This window comes from Mustela nigripes, chromosome 14, assembly GCF_022355385.1.
Source record: "Mustela nigripes isolate SB6536 chromosome 14, MUSNIG.SB6536, whole genome shotgun sequence".
NCBI lineage: Eukaryota > Metazoa > Chordata > Mammalia > Carnivora > Mustelidae > Mustela > Mustela nigripes.
In genome coordinates this window covers 64086414-64098357 of record NC_081570.1, presented here as the reverse complement: position 1 = coordinate 64098357, position 11944 = coordinate 64086414, and the positions used below count along the sequence as shown (strand labels likewise).

General features: G+C 46.9%; 1 protein-coding gene across 1 annotated transcript in view; it reads right to left on the bottom strand.

The window, feature by feature from the left end:
• Positions 1–534: 534 nt before the first annotated feature.
• Positions 535–11944, bottom strand: part of ST6GALNAC5 (ST6 N-acetylgalactosaminide alpha-2,6-sialyltransferase 5) — a 164323-nt gene continuing 152913 nt past the window's right edge. The window contains exon 5 of the mRNA XM_059376893.1: positions 535–1537. Within this exon, the coding sequence (XP_059232876.1) occupies positions 1306–1537 (232 nt within the window). The 3' untranslated portion in view covers positions 535–1305. The remainder of the gene's footprint in view (positions 1538–11944) is intronic.

Here is an 11944-nt window from a genome sequence, read left to right as displayed (position 1 = left end):
GGATAAATGAGTCGTCTGTTAGGGAAGCTCCTTGTCTTCTCTTCTCACAGACTCAGAGAAGGACTGTTTCTTGCTCCTATAGCCAGGGAACACCACAGAGGTTCTCTCTCTCTTAGTTTTTTGCCCTCCCTCTTTTTGGGGTTCAAGAAACACCAGAAAAGCATGGGGGTAGACTGTAGCCGATGGGGACCAGTGAGGAAGTTGTGTTTTTAACCACAGAAGGAGATAAATAGTAGGGGGAGAAAAGACCCCCAGAAGTCAGGCTTTTGCTACTGAAGAAACCCTATCAATCCAAGTGTAAGGTTCTCAAGTGGGTCAAGGAGAGGCTTACAGAATTTTAGATTTGGAAGGAAACTTACACTGTCATGTGGTACAGGGACATCATTCTCACACAAGGAAACTAGGGTTTATGCCAAGTAACCTACACCAACTATTACTAAAGACAACTATCTTTAAGTTTCTTTTGTTAGTATCTTTTTGTTGTAACAACACAGTTTTTGGTTTTCGGTTTTGTCATTTGGAACATTTCTTTACATTAGAAAATGTCATAGCTCTTCTTGAAGCCCAAGGGTTCAAAAAACGCCAACGTGACATTTCCAAGCCAATCAATTGCTAACCATGAGTGTCGTGAACCCAGTCACTCACCAGCCCCATTCTAGGTGTCTTCCAACCATCATTCAGAGTTAAAGAGTTAAGAAGGATAAATTACCACATAATCATAATCTATAAAAATACTGGCCTAGAGTACACTAAAAAACTTTTAATAAATAAATATTGGGCATTTGCTTTATGAAAGTCAGTGGAGATGTGCTCTTCAGAAATCATGTCCACACTTTCAGATCGCTTTTTACAAATCACACATACAGAGCCCAACAGATGACAAAGATTATAGATCAGGTTAGGATACAACTTAATAGAAAAAGGTCTTTCGATGTGGCATTTCTACAAAGGAACACAACTAACATCGTTGAGTTACTCGTGCTTCGGTTTTGAAGGCGATACTTAAAGAGATCCAGAATGTTCTTTAGACCACGGCAGCATCACTGACATGGGCGTTTAGCTCCCCAAGTAACCCCTTTTGCAAGGGATGACGCTCGTGTGGACATAGTAATTCTGGAATTTTCTCCTTACACACCAACCGCAGTGCTTGGCGGTCCTGCCTCTGAGCCATCTGCACGTGTTGGTCATGGAGGAGTTTCCTGCTCCCGGTCCCGTCCCTCTCGTGTGTCTGCCAGCTCTGGAAGTTCAGCGCCCTGGCGTCTGATGCAGTAGGTACTTGAGGTTTTGGTCTGGCACCCTCACTGCTCAGAACACAAGTTTATTCTCCGGAGGCTTTAGAGCAAGTGATTCTGGTTTCCAGTCTGGCTGAAAAAAGTGAATGTTGAATGTCCGTGCCCAGTTCTTAAAGACGCGTTTCTCTGTGATGAAGCGGTGATGGCTGCCCTTCCGTCCTCGCTCGTGGGAGAGGTACATGGTGCATTCGTCAGGTCCAAACGGTTCATAATAGTGGTAAGGTACTGATGGGTGATTGGGATCCCTGTAGGAGGAAGATGAGATGACTGAGTAAAGGGGAAAAACCTCCATGACTGAGGAAGCTGATGAGCACAACATCTATTTCCAAGTCAAGTCAGTTCCAACAGAGGGTTTTCCTGATGTGTACACAAGAAGCAAGTGGAAGGGTTTTGAGGTTGTGAAATAAATGTTTGAGCATCACTATCAAAGAGAGAGATTAAAAGTATACTATGGGACATGCGGGGCTTTGGGACGTAGAAAGCCCACGTTGCTAAGACCCCCACTGTAGTTCCTCCACTCTTGCCCTTGCAGTCAGTTCAGCATAAGCAGCTACAAAGATGTTTCCAAAACAAAAACACACCACATTTCCCTCCCATCCCCCCGCTCCACCAAATCCTCCAGAAGCTTCTAATTATAATAAAAGCGTGGCTTACAGGGTGTTACATGAGGTGGTTCTCTCCAGAGCTTTCTTCTAACCCAGGCTTGCCAAACAGGCTCCAGCCATACTGGCCTTTCTGGTCATCAGCTCTGCCAAGCCTGACCTTCAGGCCTTGGCATGTGAAGACAGTCACCTGGTTGTAACACATTTCTAACCAGTTCACTCCTTCTTACTGCTGGGTACTGACATCAACATGTCCTCTTCAGAGAGGATTTACCTCACACCTGTCCCTTTGCATGCATGCTCTCTCTTTCTCAGGTTTATTTTTCTCACAGCATTAATCCCTCTCCAGAATTGCTGCTGTTTGCTTCTTTATAATCTGTTCATGAGGGCAGGCCTTTGTCTTGTTCTTAGTAGGTCCTCAATAAATACTTTTAAAATTTCTGCTGTTGACAGAAATTTATATGGCGTTGACAACTCAACAGCAAACCTCTAAAGACAATTTCTCCTCCAACATGGAAAGCTGATGATCCTAGTTTGATCCCACAGAACAAAGACAGTAAGCATGATGCCACCATTTTCTTCTTGTTCTAGGTAGACAATGGACCCAAATCCAGAGTATCTAAATCCAGAAATTCCAAATCCTTAAATCCTTACACTGTAGCTGGATAGCCCCAACATTTTTTTTCTGTTTCTATATCCCTATTTCACCTCAAATGAGAAACCCTGGCTCATTTCTTGAGGTTGGTGTGCAAAGGACTGACACGTTGAGGCAGTTGGGTGCCCTGTGTTACTAAAATATCTAACCCCCAAAGAGCCCTGGTCTCACACTGGTTTCCATTCTAGTCCAATCCACACCACCTCTTCCATGTTGAAGTCTATGATGGAATTAGTCAAGGTACCCCAACAGGCAAACCTTCCTGTCTTGAGCTACGCTCACCAACTGGTTCTGACGTAGAGCTTCAGTGCTTCTCTTAAAAGGCTCAGGCAAATCACCTTTCCGTGCCCGGTGCCCTGGGGCCCCCACTTGGTGCACTCGGGCTCTACTCTAAGTACAGTACCTTTGTTCCTCAGAGATGTTCATCTTGCTAGACACCTATTTGTTTTCTTCAGACGAGATCAATACACAAATAGCTCCTAGAGTAGCAACTTTACCGAGGTCAGGGATCGAAGTCTTTTATCAAGAGGGGTGTCAAGTTTGTGGCTCTGACAACAATAAACCTTTTGAGCTGCCTCTCCTCTGAGGTTAAAGTTCTTCCAGGAAGAGAGATTTATTTTTGTCATGCAGCATTTAAACATTCCTCCTCCTGGGTTGGATGGTATGCCGAATTAATACTTTGCATCTGCATCAGGCTTGTCTCAGAAGTATCTCTGTGTTCCACAGTGACACATCAGATCCAGCCCTGTCTAACTAATACAGATTTCACGTCTTTACTTACTCCAGAAATTGGAATCTCCTTGAAGTTTTAACAAAGGGTAATTTCCATACAGAAAATGCATTCTAGGAAGAATTCAAGCTGGAACTGAATACCATGGAGAAAAGAATAAACAAAAAAAGATAAAACTTTGTGAGACAAATGTCCCCAGATTCATATGGCACAATTTGGGGAACAGTGCCGAATTCACCGTGGCATGGTACACTTGGAGTTAAGCTTTTATTCCAATATAAATCAGGTTTTAAATCTGATTTATCTGCACTTTGAACATATTACTGGAATCAATCTGATTAAAGAAACAATTAAGCTTCTAAAAATACCATGAGATTGAGTTGGCACCTAGGAATACAGAGAAATTGGAAACCAGCTAACGGATGCTAGAAGATCAGTTTCCTTATTCAGGAAGACCATCTCTTGGAATGAAAATTTATTTGGCTCCCTATTGATCCCTTAAAGGGAGAATTAAATTTACACATTTAATTGTTATGATTTCCAAGGTGTCCAGATAAGTGGGATTGTTTCCACACTTTAAAATTCTGCCCAAATGGCCGAGGAGTGTTTTGTGGGCCTTGAGGGCAGAGCCGAAGAGCCTGTGGGAACAGCCCTCCCGCTGAAAAGCTGCCACCTACTGTAATTCACCACTGCGTCCTTCCTAGAATAAGGTCCTCATTCCTTAGGTCTTTCCTCAAACCTGACTTTAAAGACTGAAGTAGCTTTTGCTCCTTCCTCCTGACCCAGCAGCAATATACATCAGCAGAATTTCCACATCAGGAGGCTACTGTTGTAAAGGAGAGTCTGGCACCCCAGTTCCTGTCTGGGGGGGCCAGGGAAAGCGGAGGGCATGGAGGTGTGAGGGCGGCGATCATCTCAGAGCCAGTTTCCCAAGGGGCCACAGCCTGTCGTCAGCACTCTAAGGGTCACCTCGGGAATAAATCCTGCAAAAACTGTGTGGCGGAGGGTTTTTGTTTCTTTAGGGACGAAGCAGGGTGCGGCGAGGGGAGTCGTGAGAGAACGAACATTCAGTGCGCACAGGGAGCTTTAAAGAAATACCACTGCCTGTGTCTCACCTCCACAGATTCGGGCTTAATTGATTTGGAGGGGGGTTCCAGGCACAGCTATTTTAAAAGTACGTGAAGTTCGAGTATCAGAATAAATAATGGTAGTACTGGATTATAAACCCCATAAAATGAAAGAAACACCCACGAGTCCATGATGATTTCAGTAAATAGCTGAATCTATAAATAAACAGGGAAGAAGAAACGGCATTTCCATATAGAAGAATTCCAATAAATCTAGAGAGAATGAGGGAATAGAGAAATCACCACTAAAACAGCCTTGCAGCTGTTGCAAGCAAGGTGTGCCGATGAATGAAACATTAGTGGGGAAAAATGATGAAGAGAAATAGGTTATTTAGATGAAGTATCTCCCCCAAGATATTTATAATGACAAAGGGAAAAATAATAACTTCGAGGTGAGTAAACCCAGCAAACACCACCTTAGCGAGGCAATTAAGGTTAACACTGCCACACTGAGACATCTGACATCACGTGTCTGTTGACATGTGGGATGCTGGGAAGGGCTTCCTGCTCCTGTGGTACCCTCCCCAGGAATGCACAGCCTCAACCCAATCATAAGAAAACATCACGCGAATCCAAAGTGAGCGACCTCCTGTGACAATATCCAGATTTCTTCAATGTCGTGAAAAAGAAGAGAGACTGAAGGATGGCCCCGGACAGGAGGAGACCGAGAGCCAAGATATGTAAATGCGAAGGGATCCTGGAGTTTAGGTCCTGGAGGAGATCAGAGACCTCAGCCGGAAAACTGGTGAAATCTGGGTAAAGTCTGTTGTTTAGGTAAGAGTTTCGCACTGGTGTTCATTTCTTAGTTTTGATCATTGGACTGTAATGATGCAAAATGTTAACATTAGGGGAAGGGAGGTGAAGGGTATACAGGAACTCTCTGTGCTACTTATGCAACTTTTGGTAAGTGCAAAACTTTGTTAATGTTGAAAAGCGCCTTATTTTTTTTTTTTAAGATTTTATTTATTTATTTGACAGAGAGAGATCACAAGTAGGCAGAGAGGCAGACAGAGAGAGAGAGAAGGAAGCAGGCTCCCCGCTGAGCAGAGAGCCCGATGCAGGACTCGATCCCAGGACCCTGAGATCATGACCTGAGCCGAAGGCAGTGGCTTAACCCACTGAGCCACCCAGGTGCCCCTGAAAAGCGCCTTATGAGAGTCTAAATACACAGCTAGGTTGAGGACGGCTGATTTAGTGAGGTTCTTCCTAAGCTATGGTGCTTCACTTCCGTGATCCCTTCCACGTCCCCATCAGGCAAGGGAGGGAGCCTAAGGTCAGGGTCATTGCTCCGTCTGAGGGCTGAGGAGCCGGCGGGCAGGAGGGGTCCAGGTCCTGGCTGTAAGCACACAGCCTCACTCATGGACCATCCTGGGTGCCGGACTTTAGTTACTTTTACAGCACCGAACAGAGCGCTGGGCATTTGACACGACTGAATCCTCCCAATGCCCCCATGCCAGAGGTACCGTTCTGACCCCTATTTTAGAGATGACAAAAAAGATGTCAGAGATGACAGAAAAACTGAAGAAGTTTCAGGGCTCAGATGTGGACCAAAGTGGAACTCCTAAGAGCGAGTCTCTGTATCTCGGAAAACCTGCTCTACCAGGTGGGTTTCTGTACCAATGGCCCCTGTTGGAACCTGGTTTGGAACAACTCTGTCCTCGCTGCGTTCTCCCGAGCACCTGCGGACAGAGGCGCCCCGGGCTTGGTGGACACTCTGCAGCTCGTCAGCGTGAGCAGCAGAGCCCTTGTGCTCCCTGAATGTCATCCTCGTGAATATTAATGGTGATGGGAGTCAGTCACGTTCCATTTGTGAATCTCTGGCAGCTCAGCTGTACAACCGGCAGAAGCGTCCTGATGTCAACAAGCCTGCGAGAATCCTTCCAGTTCTAGGTGTGATCTGGGTTGACCCTGATCCGTTAGTTGGGGCTGAAGTATCCACAAGGCTACAGAGGTTCCAGGAAGGGAATGGTGGCTTTGCCTCTCTCTAGAGCTCTCAGACTCTCTAAACACCCTTCTGTGCGGGCATGGTACCCGGCATCCAGTAGGTAGTCAGGAATGCTAGTAGAATAGAGCTGAATGGACAGCTGTCAAGTGTCTAGAGTGTTCTGAAATTAGCTTGAATTGCGGGCCACTAGGGATACTAGTAGCATCCCGAAGGAAATGCTCCTAGAGCAGGCCTTCCCACACATCTGCTTCAGCCCGGTGGGACCTGCTGAGTCCCCTTGACTCTTTTACAGCCTCTTACAGAAGGAAAATGTCTATACCCCTTGGAAGCCAGTGGACTAATTCTGGTGATTCTGGGGCAGACAGAGCAGCGAGAGCCTGCCGCTGTCCACCCTTTCTGGGGCAGAGAGCCGGAGTGAGTCATCCGGACTCCCACTCACCCTCCACAACTCCGGCACCTCTGGTGGTGTTACAACATCTCTTCATAGAATGATGGTACCCACAGGGAGGAAGGTGATGGAAACACCCCAGGGCTGCCAAGAGTGGGTCAAATCAGGGCAAAGACAGAAGAAGGAAATCATGGCAAAGAAAACTGTCTGGGAAAAAACACACCACTATATTTGAAGTCTACTTCATAAAATGTGAACCTCCTGGGTGCATTACCATTCCCTACCTGTCTCTGTAAGCATCTGATTCTACACAGTGGACTGTCGCCAACTAGAACTTTCCCTGTTACACCGGCAGCTTTATTAATGTTCGCTAGCTAATAATTCTAGTAGAATCAACTCTCTGATATTCATGATACCTTTGAGATGTCCTTCACATTATGGATGAGATATTAATTTAGTTCCATGACAGTGATCACTCTGAGTCATTACTCTGCTAATTAATACTCAAGAAACAACGGGTGACAGAGAGTTGTAAACTTGGTAATGTGTTAAGTATGACCAGAAATAAGATTATTAGGTAGAATTTAAACGCTTGGCCCATTATTATCGCAAATAATTTACGGTGGAAAATGAGATTAAAAATACTCACCGTAATTTAGTTCGGAAGGCAATGATAACAGATTTTTTTTCATTGCAATTTATAGACCATCTGGAGAGAATGGATTTGGCTTTCTATATGAGATGGCATGACTTAAGGGTCTACTGTCCACACAAAAATATATTTTGAGACTGTCTCTGGTGCAACGTGGCATTAATTTTCCCCAGCTTTCAGAATACCGATGAGCCTGGAGCCCAGGGCTAGGGGCAGGATGGAGACTAATTGCCTGACGGCTGAGCCCCTCTGTGAAGACCCAGTGCTCACTCCAGCTGAGAACGACGAACAGGTGGCCGCCACTGATGTCCTAGGACCCTTCAGATTTGAATTGGTCATTTGCTAATTATATTTTTCATTCACTGGACACTTCTGGGCTTGGGATAACTATAGAATCAGTTTCTTACACACTGCCAAGGTAGCGAAGGTTTTCTTTATTCACTGAGTCAATCAATACTGAGTACATACTATGTGCCAGACACAAAAACAAGTCCTGAAGATGCAAGTCTGGACAGAGCACTGACCCCTCCTCTTGACGAGACTATAGGCAAATAAAGGATCCCGACAAACTGGGGCAGTAGGGGGTGAGGGACGGGGGCGGGGTTGGCAGAGGGCCCAGTGGGGGCACAGGCAGGGTCTGACAGGAGTGAGGAAAGCTTGCAGGAGGAGGGCCTGCTGCATGTGAGACCGTGGAGGAAGGTCCTGGAGACCCTAGCTCTGTCACTTCCCTGCCCCATGACCCCGGATGGCTGTTTTAGGTCTTCAAGCTTGACATGTGAAATAATGAGAGTAATGTTTATCTCGTGGCATTATCACAAGGCTTCCATGAAATGGCACATGTATTCATACTAAGCACAGGACCAGCGTGTGGTGTGTGCAGAAAAATAGCCATTAATATTATTTTAAAGAACCAGCAGTGATCGGCCAGATGAAGAAGGGGCTGCAAATTCCAAGCTGAGGGCCAAAGGCCAGATGTCTGCAGGGGGAGCTCCTTTCTAAGTTTTCCCTACGGCAAAAAGAAGTCTGTGTGGGAAGATGAGGGGAGACTAGAGCAGATGCAGAAGCCAGGTCCTGGAGGCTGTGTGCTAAGCAAGGGGGGTGGGAATTCTGTTCTAAAAGCTTTGGGGAGGGCTCCTGGGTGGCTCGGTCCCATTAAGCATCTGTCATCGGCTCAGCTCATGATCCCAGGGTTGTGGGTTCAAGCCCTGCACTGGGCTCCCCGCTCAGCAGAGAGCCTGCTTCTCCCTCTGCCTGCTACTCTGCCTACCTATGTTCTGTATTTCTCTGGATAAAATCCTTAATAATCTTTAATAAAATAAAATAAAAGCTTTGGGGAACTACTGAGGGGTTGAACTGAGTCAGATGTAGTCTCTCCAGCAGCACAGTGGTGTCTGGAGAGGAAGGAGAGAGAGCAGACTTGGGGAGAGCAGTCAGGAGCTACCTCGGCACCAAGTCAGGAGCTACCTCGGCACCAAGCTACCAAGGCCCCACAGACGACCTTCATTCTGTTAGATTTGGCCAGGTTTTGAGGAATGCGTCTGTCCATTTATAGATCCGCTGCTCCCATCTGTGGTTTTAAATATGAATGTGGGACTATGAGGAGTCCACGTGCTTAGTAGTTTAGGGGCTACGAGAAGTTTTCTTGCCAAAGAATGACTCCTGGAAGCAACTCAGGGCCTGTGGGTGGAGGGGTAGGGAGGCTAGAGCTCTGGGAGGGCTGGATGGAAACGGGGAGCTCTCGGCTTGCAGGGGCGAGCCCGTCCACCTTTATCCTGGGAACCGGTCCCTCAGGGATTGCTCAGCTCTTTGCTCCCCCGGGGAATAATTTAGTCCCCTACTCCCTCTCATCTTCTGTTCCCTCCCTCATGCCATGCATGTGGCGGCTGACGTTCCCTTTGGGTCACTGTCATCTTAGGCTGACAGAGATGACCACAGAAGTAGCCCAGTGTTCGATCTCTCTGTGCCTCTGCTTCCCCAGCAATAAGAAGGCAATGATTAGATTTTCCCGAAAGGCATGTGACCAGAGAGCAGCAGGACTGTAGCTCACACCGGAGGCCGTCAGAGTTCTTATTTGCCAGGCGACTCCTGTCAGAGAAGAGCCCGGATGTAACACAGAGAGAAGTGGATCTGCTCTTGGCGGAGGGGGGATGGGTGGGCCCAGTCTTCCTTCTCTCTTGCCCTGTTCCACCCAGTAGGGTCAGAGGAATACAAGGACCCCGCTGAGTCCGGCAGAAAGTCAGAGGCGGATGTTTGAGGAAAGCTGCGGGTCAGATGCGACTCATAGGCAGACAGTGTGGATTTTCTCCCACAGGTGCCTCGTGAGCTTTCTGGCTCTTTTGACCGAATTGTGTCCAAGTGACCCCAAGGGGACTGAAGGCAGAGACGGTCTTATTCAACCCTAATTACGTCCTCAGTACCCAACATGAGTTGGTTGAGGGAATGAAGTCTCTGTGGTTAATTTAGCAAATAACTCCTTTTGAGGATACTAGCTGCGTCTTAAAGTTAGAAAAAGTTGCTTTACCACAAATCAGCAGTTGGCTTCCTTTCTGCTTGCTGAAGTCCGGCCCCCTATGCCTAACTCTCTAGTCTAGCGAGACACTGGGAAGCCACAGAATGGGCGAGTTCACTTGAGCTGCCCCATGTGATGGCCTGTGGGAGCTGGAGGCCACGTGCAGCCCAGTCCCCGTGGGGCAGCCAGGCTCTCCTCACCCCCTGGGCATCATTTGATACCGCTCGCTGGACATCTCCTTAAAATGTGGGAATGGGCACCCACACTTGCCTATTAGCGCGTCCCTTCACCTGATACATTTGTGCATTTCTAATATACACCACGCTTAACATACACCAAGCCTTCCTCATCTAGTGTCTTATGAGATTATCATGGAAACCCTCACAGTAAGTACTGTTGTCGTCACCATCTTAGGGATACGGAAGCTAAGTCACTATACTACAGAGATAGTCCGTGAGACAGTGAGTATGTAACTGGCCCAAGATCACTAAGGTCAGTAAAGTCAAGTAACTTTCTCCAAGTCACATAGCTTCTGAGCAGCAGAAGTGGTTATTTTCTCTTCTTCTTTTGGAAAAAGTTCAGGGCCCTTGGAGAATTTGTGTTCTGGTGGGCTCAAACAGCCTGAGCTCTGCTATCTCCCAGAAACTTCCATACCATTCCTGGGTCCTGGTGAGAGCTTACCTCCTTAAGTCCTGGAGCCCAGGACACACAAACCCTGCTTGGCCCTTAGAGTTCTCAACTTCCTCCAAAATAAAAACAAAAGGGGGAACGGCTAGATGAGCAGCAGGACTGACTTCCAAGTTGCTTTTTCATTCTCCAGTGATCGATACTGTCTGCGAGAGTCCTTTGACTCCAAGTGGCTGTGCTGTGTTCATTACGTCTTCGTGTGGATAAGGCTTACAGTAAGTTTCTAGAAGGCAACAGCTGTGTCCTAGTCTTTGAACCTGCCAAAGTTCTTAGTAACTTTTGGGGCAACTCTCAAGTACTTAGGAAAACATTAATAATTATTTTATATATCTTACAATATCTTATTAATGTATTAGTACTATTCCTAATACTAATCGTCTTTCCTGAGCACGAGCTGTGTGCAGGACACGGAGTCAGACATTCTACTACAATTCATGGTCTCATGCAATCCTCACCATGACCTGCTGGCTTTTTTGGCTGTTTTTTTTATTACCATCCTGTACATGAGGGAAGCAAGACTCAGGGTCCCGGGGTTGCTAACTGGGTGGTTCAGCTAACCTGTCGCGGAGACAAAGGTTACAGGAAGTTGGGAGGCAGCGTGTGCCGCTTCTGGTTCTTCCCTTCTCGGCCTCCCTGAGCGGGAATTACGACTGAACAGGGTGCTCCCTCCAGCCTCACCGTGTCTGCTGCCCGACACCCGGCATTCTTCTCCACTTGCTCTACCAGGACACAGAATACAGGGTCCTTCCAAAGAGCTCTTGGAGAAAGCGTGTTGTGAGAGCAACCGTCGAACCTTCGGGATGGGGGCTGGGGAAAAGAACGCCTGAGACGGTGACAGCATAAGGTGCACCAACAGTCTCTTGACGGCCTTCTTAGAGCCATCCTGAAAGCTGCTTCCCTTCTATGGACAGTCGTGATGAACTAACCCGGAGTAAGAGGAATGACAGGTTGACTTGCCTTTCATTTGTTTTCCATAATAAATGGAATATTTCCTTGAACACTAGAAGTCATTAACATTTCAATTTATTCATGCTCTTTCTCTCTGGCATCCTGAAGGCAATGTTACATAATTACACCTGCCATATAGCTATCAACTGTGACGGCCCTTTGTGTGTCCATAAGCACCTGCTCCCACTGCCTTTGTTAGCCTGTTGGCTTGAGGAGGCAGTTGGCTGGATTTTTTTTTTTTTAAATCTTTTTTTTTTAAGATTTTATTTATTTATTTGACAGACAGAGATCACAAGTAGGCAGAGAGGTAGGCAGAGAGAGAGAGAGAGAGAGAGAGAGAGGGAAGCAGGCTTCCTGCGGAGCAGGGAGCCCGATGCGGGGCTCGATCCCAGGACCCTGAGATCATGAC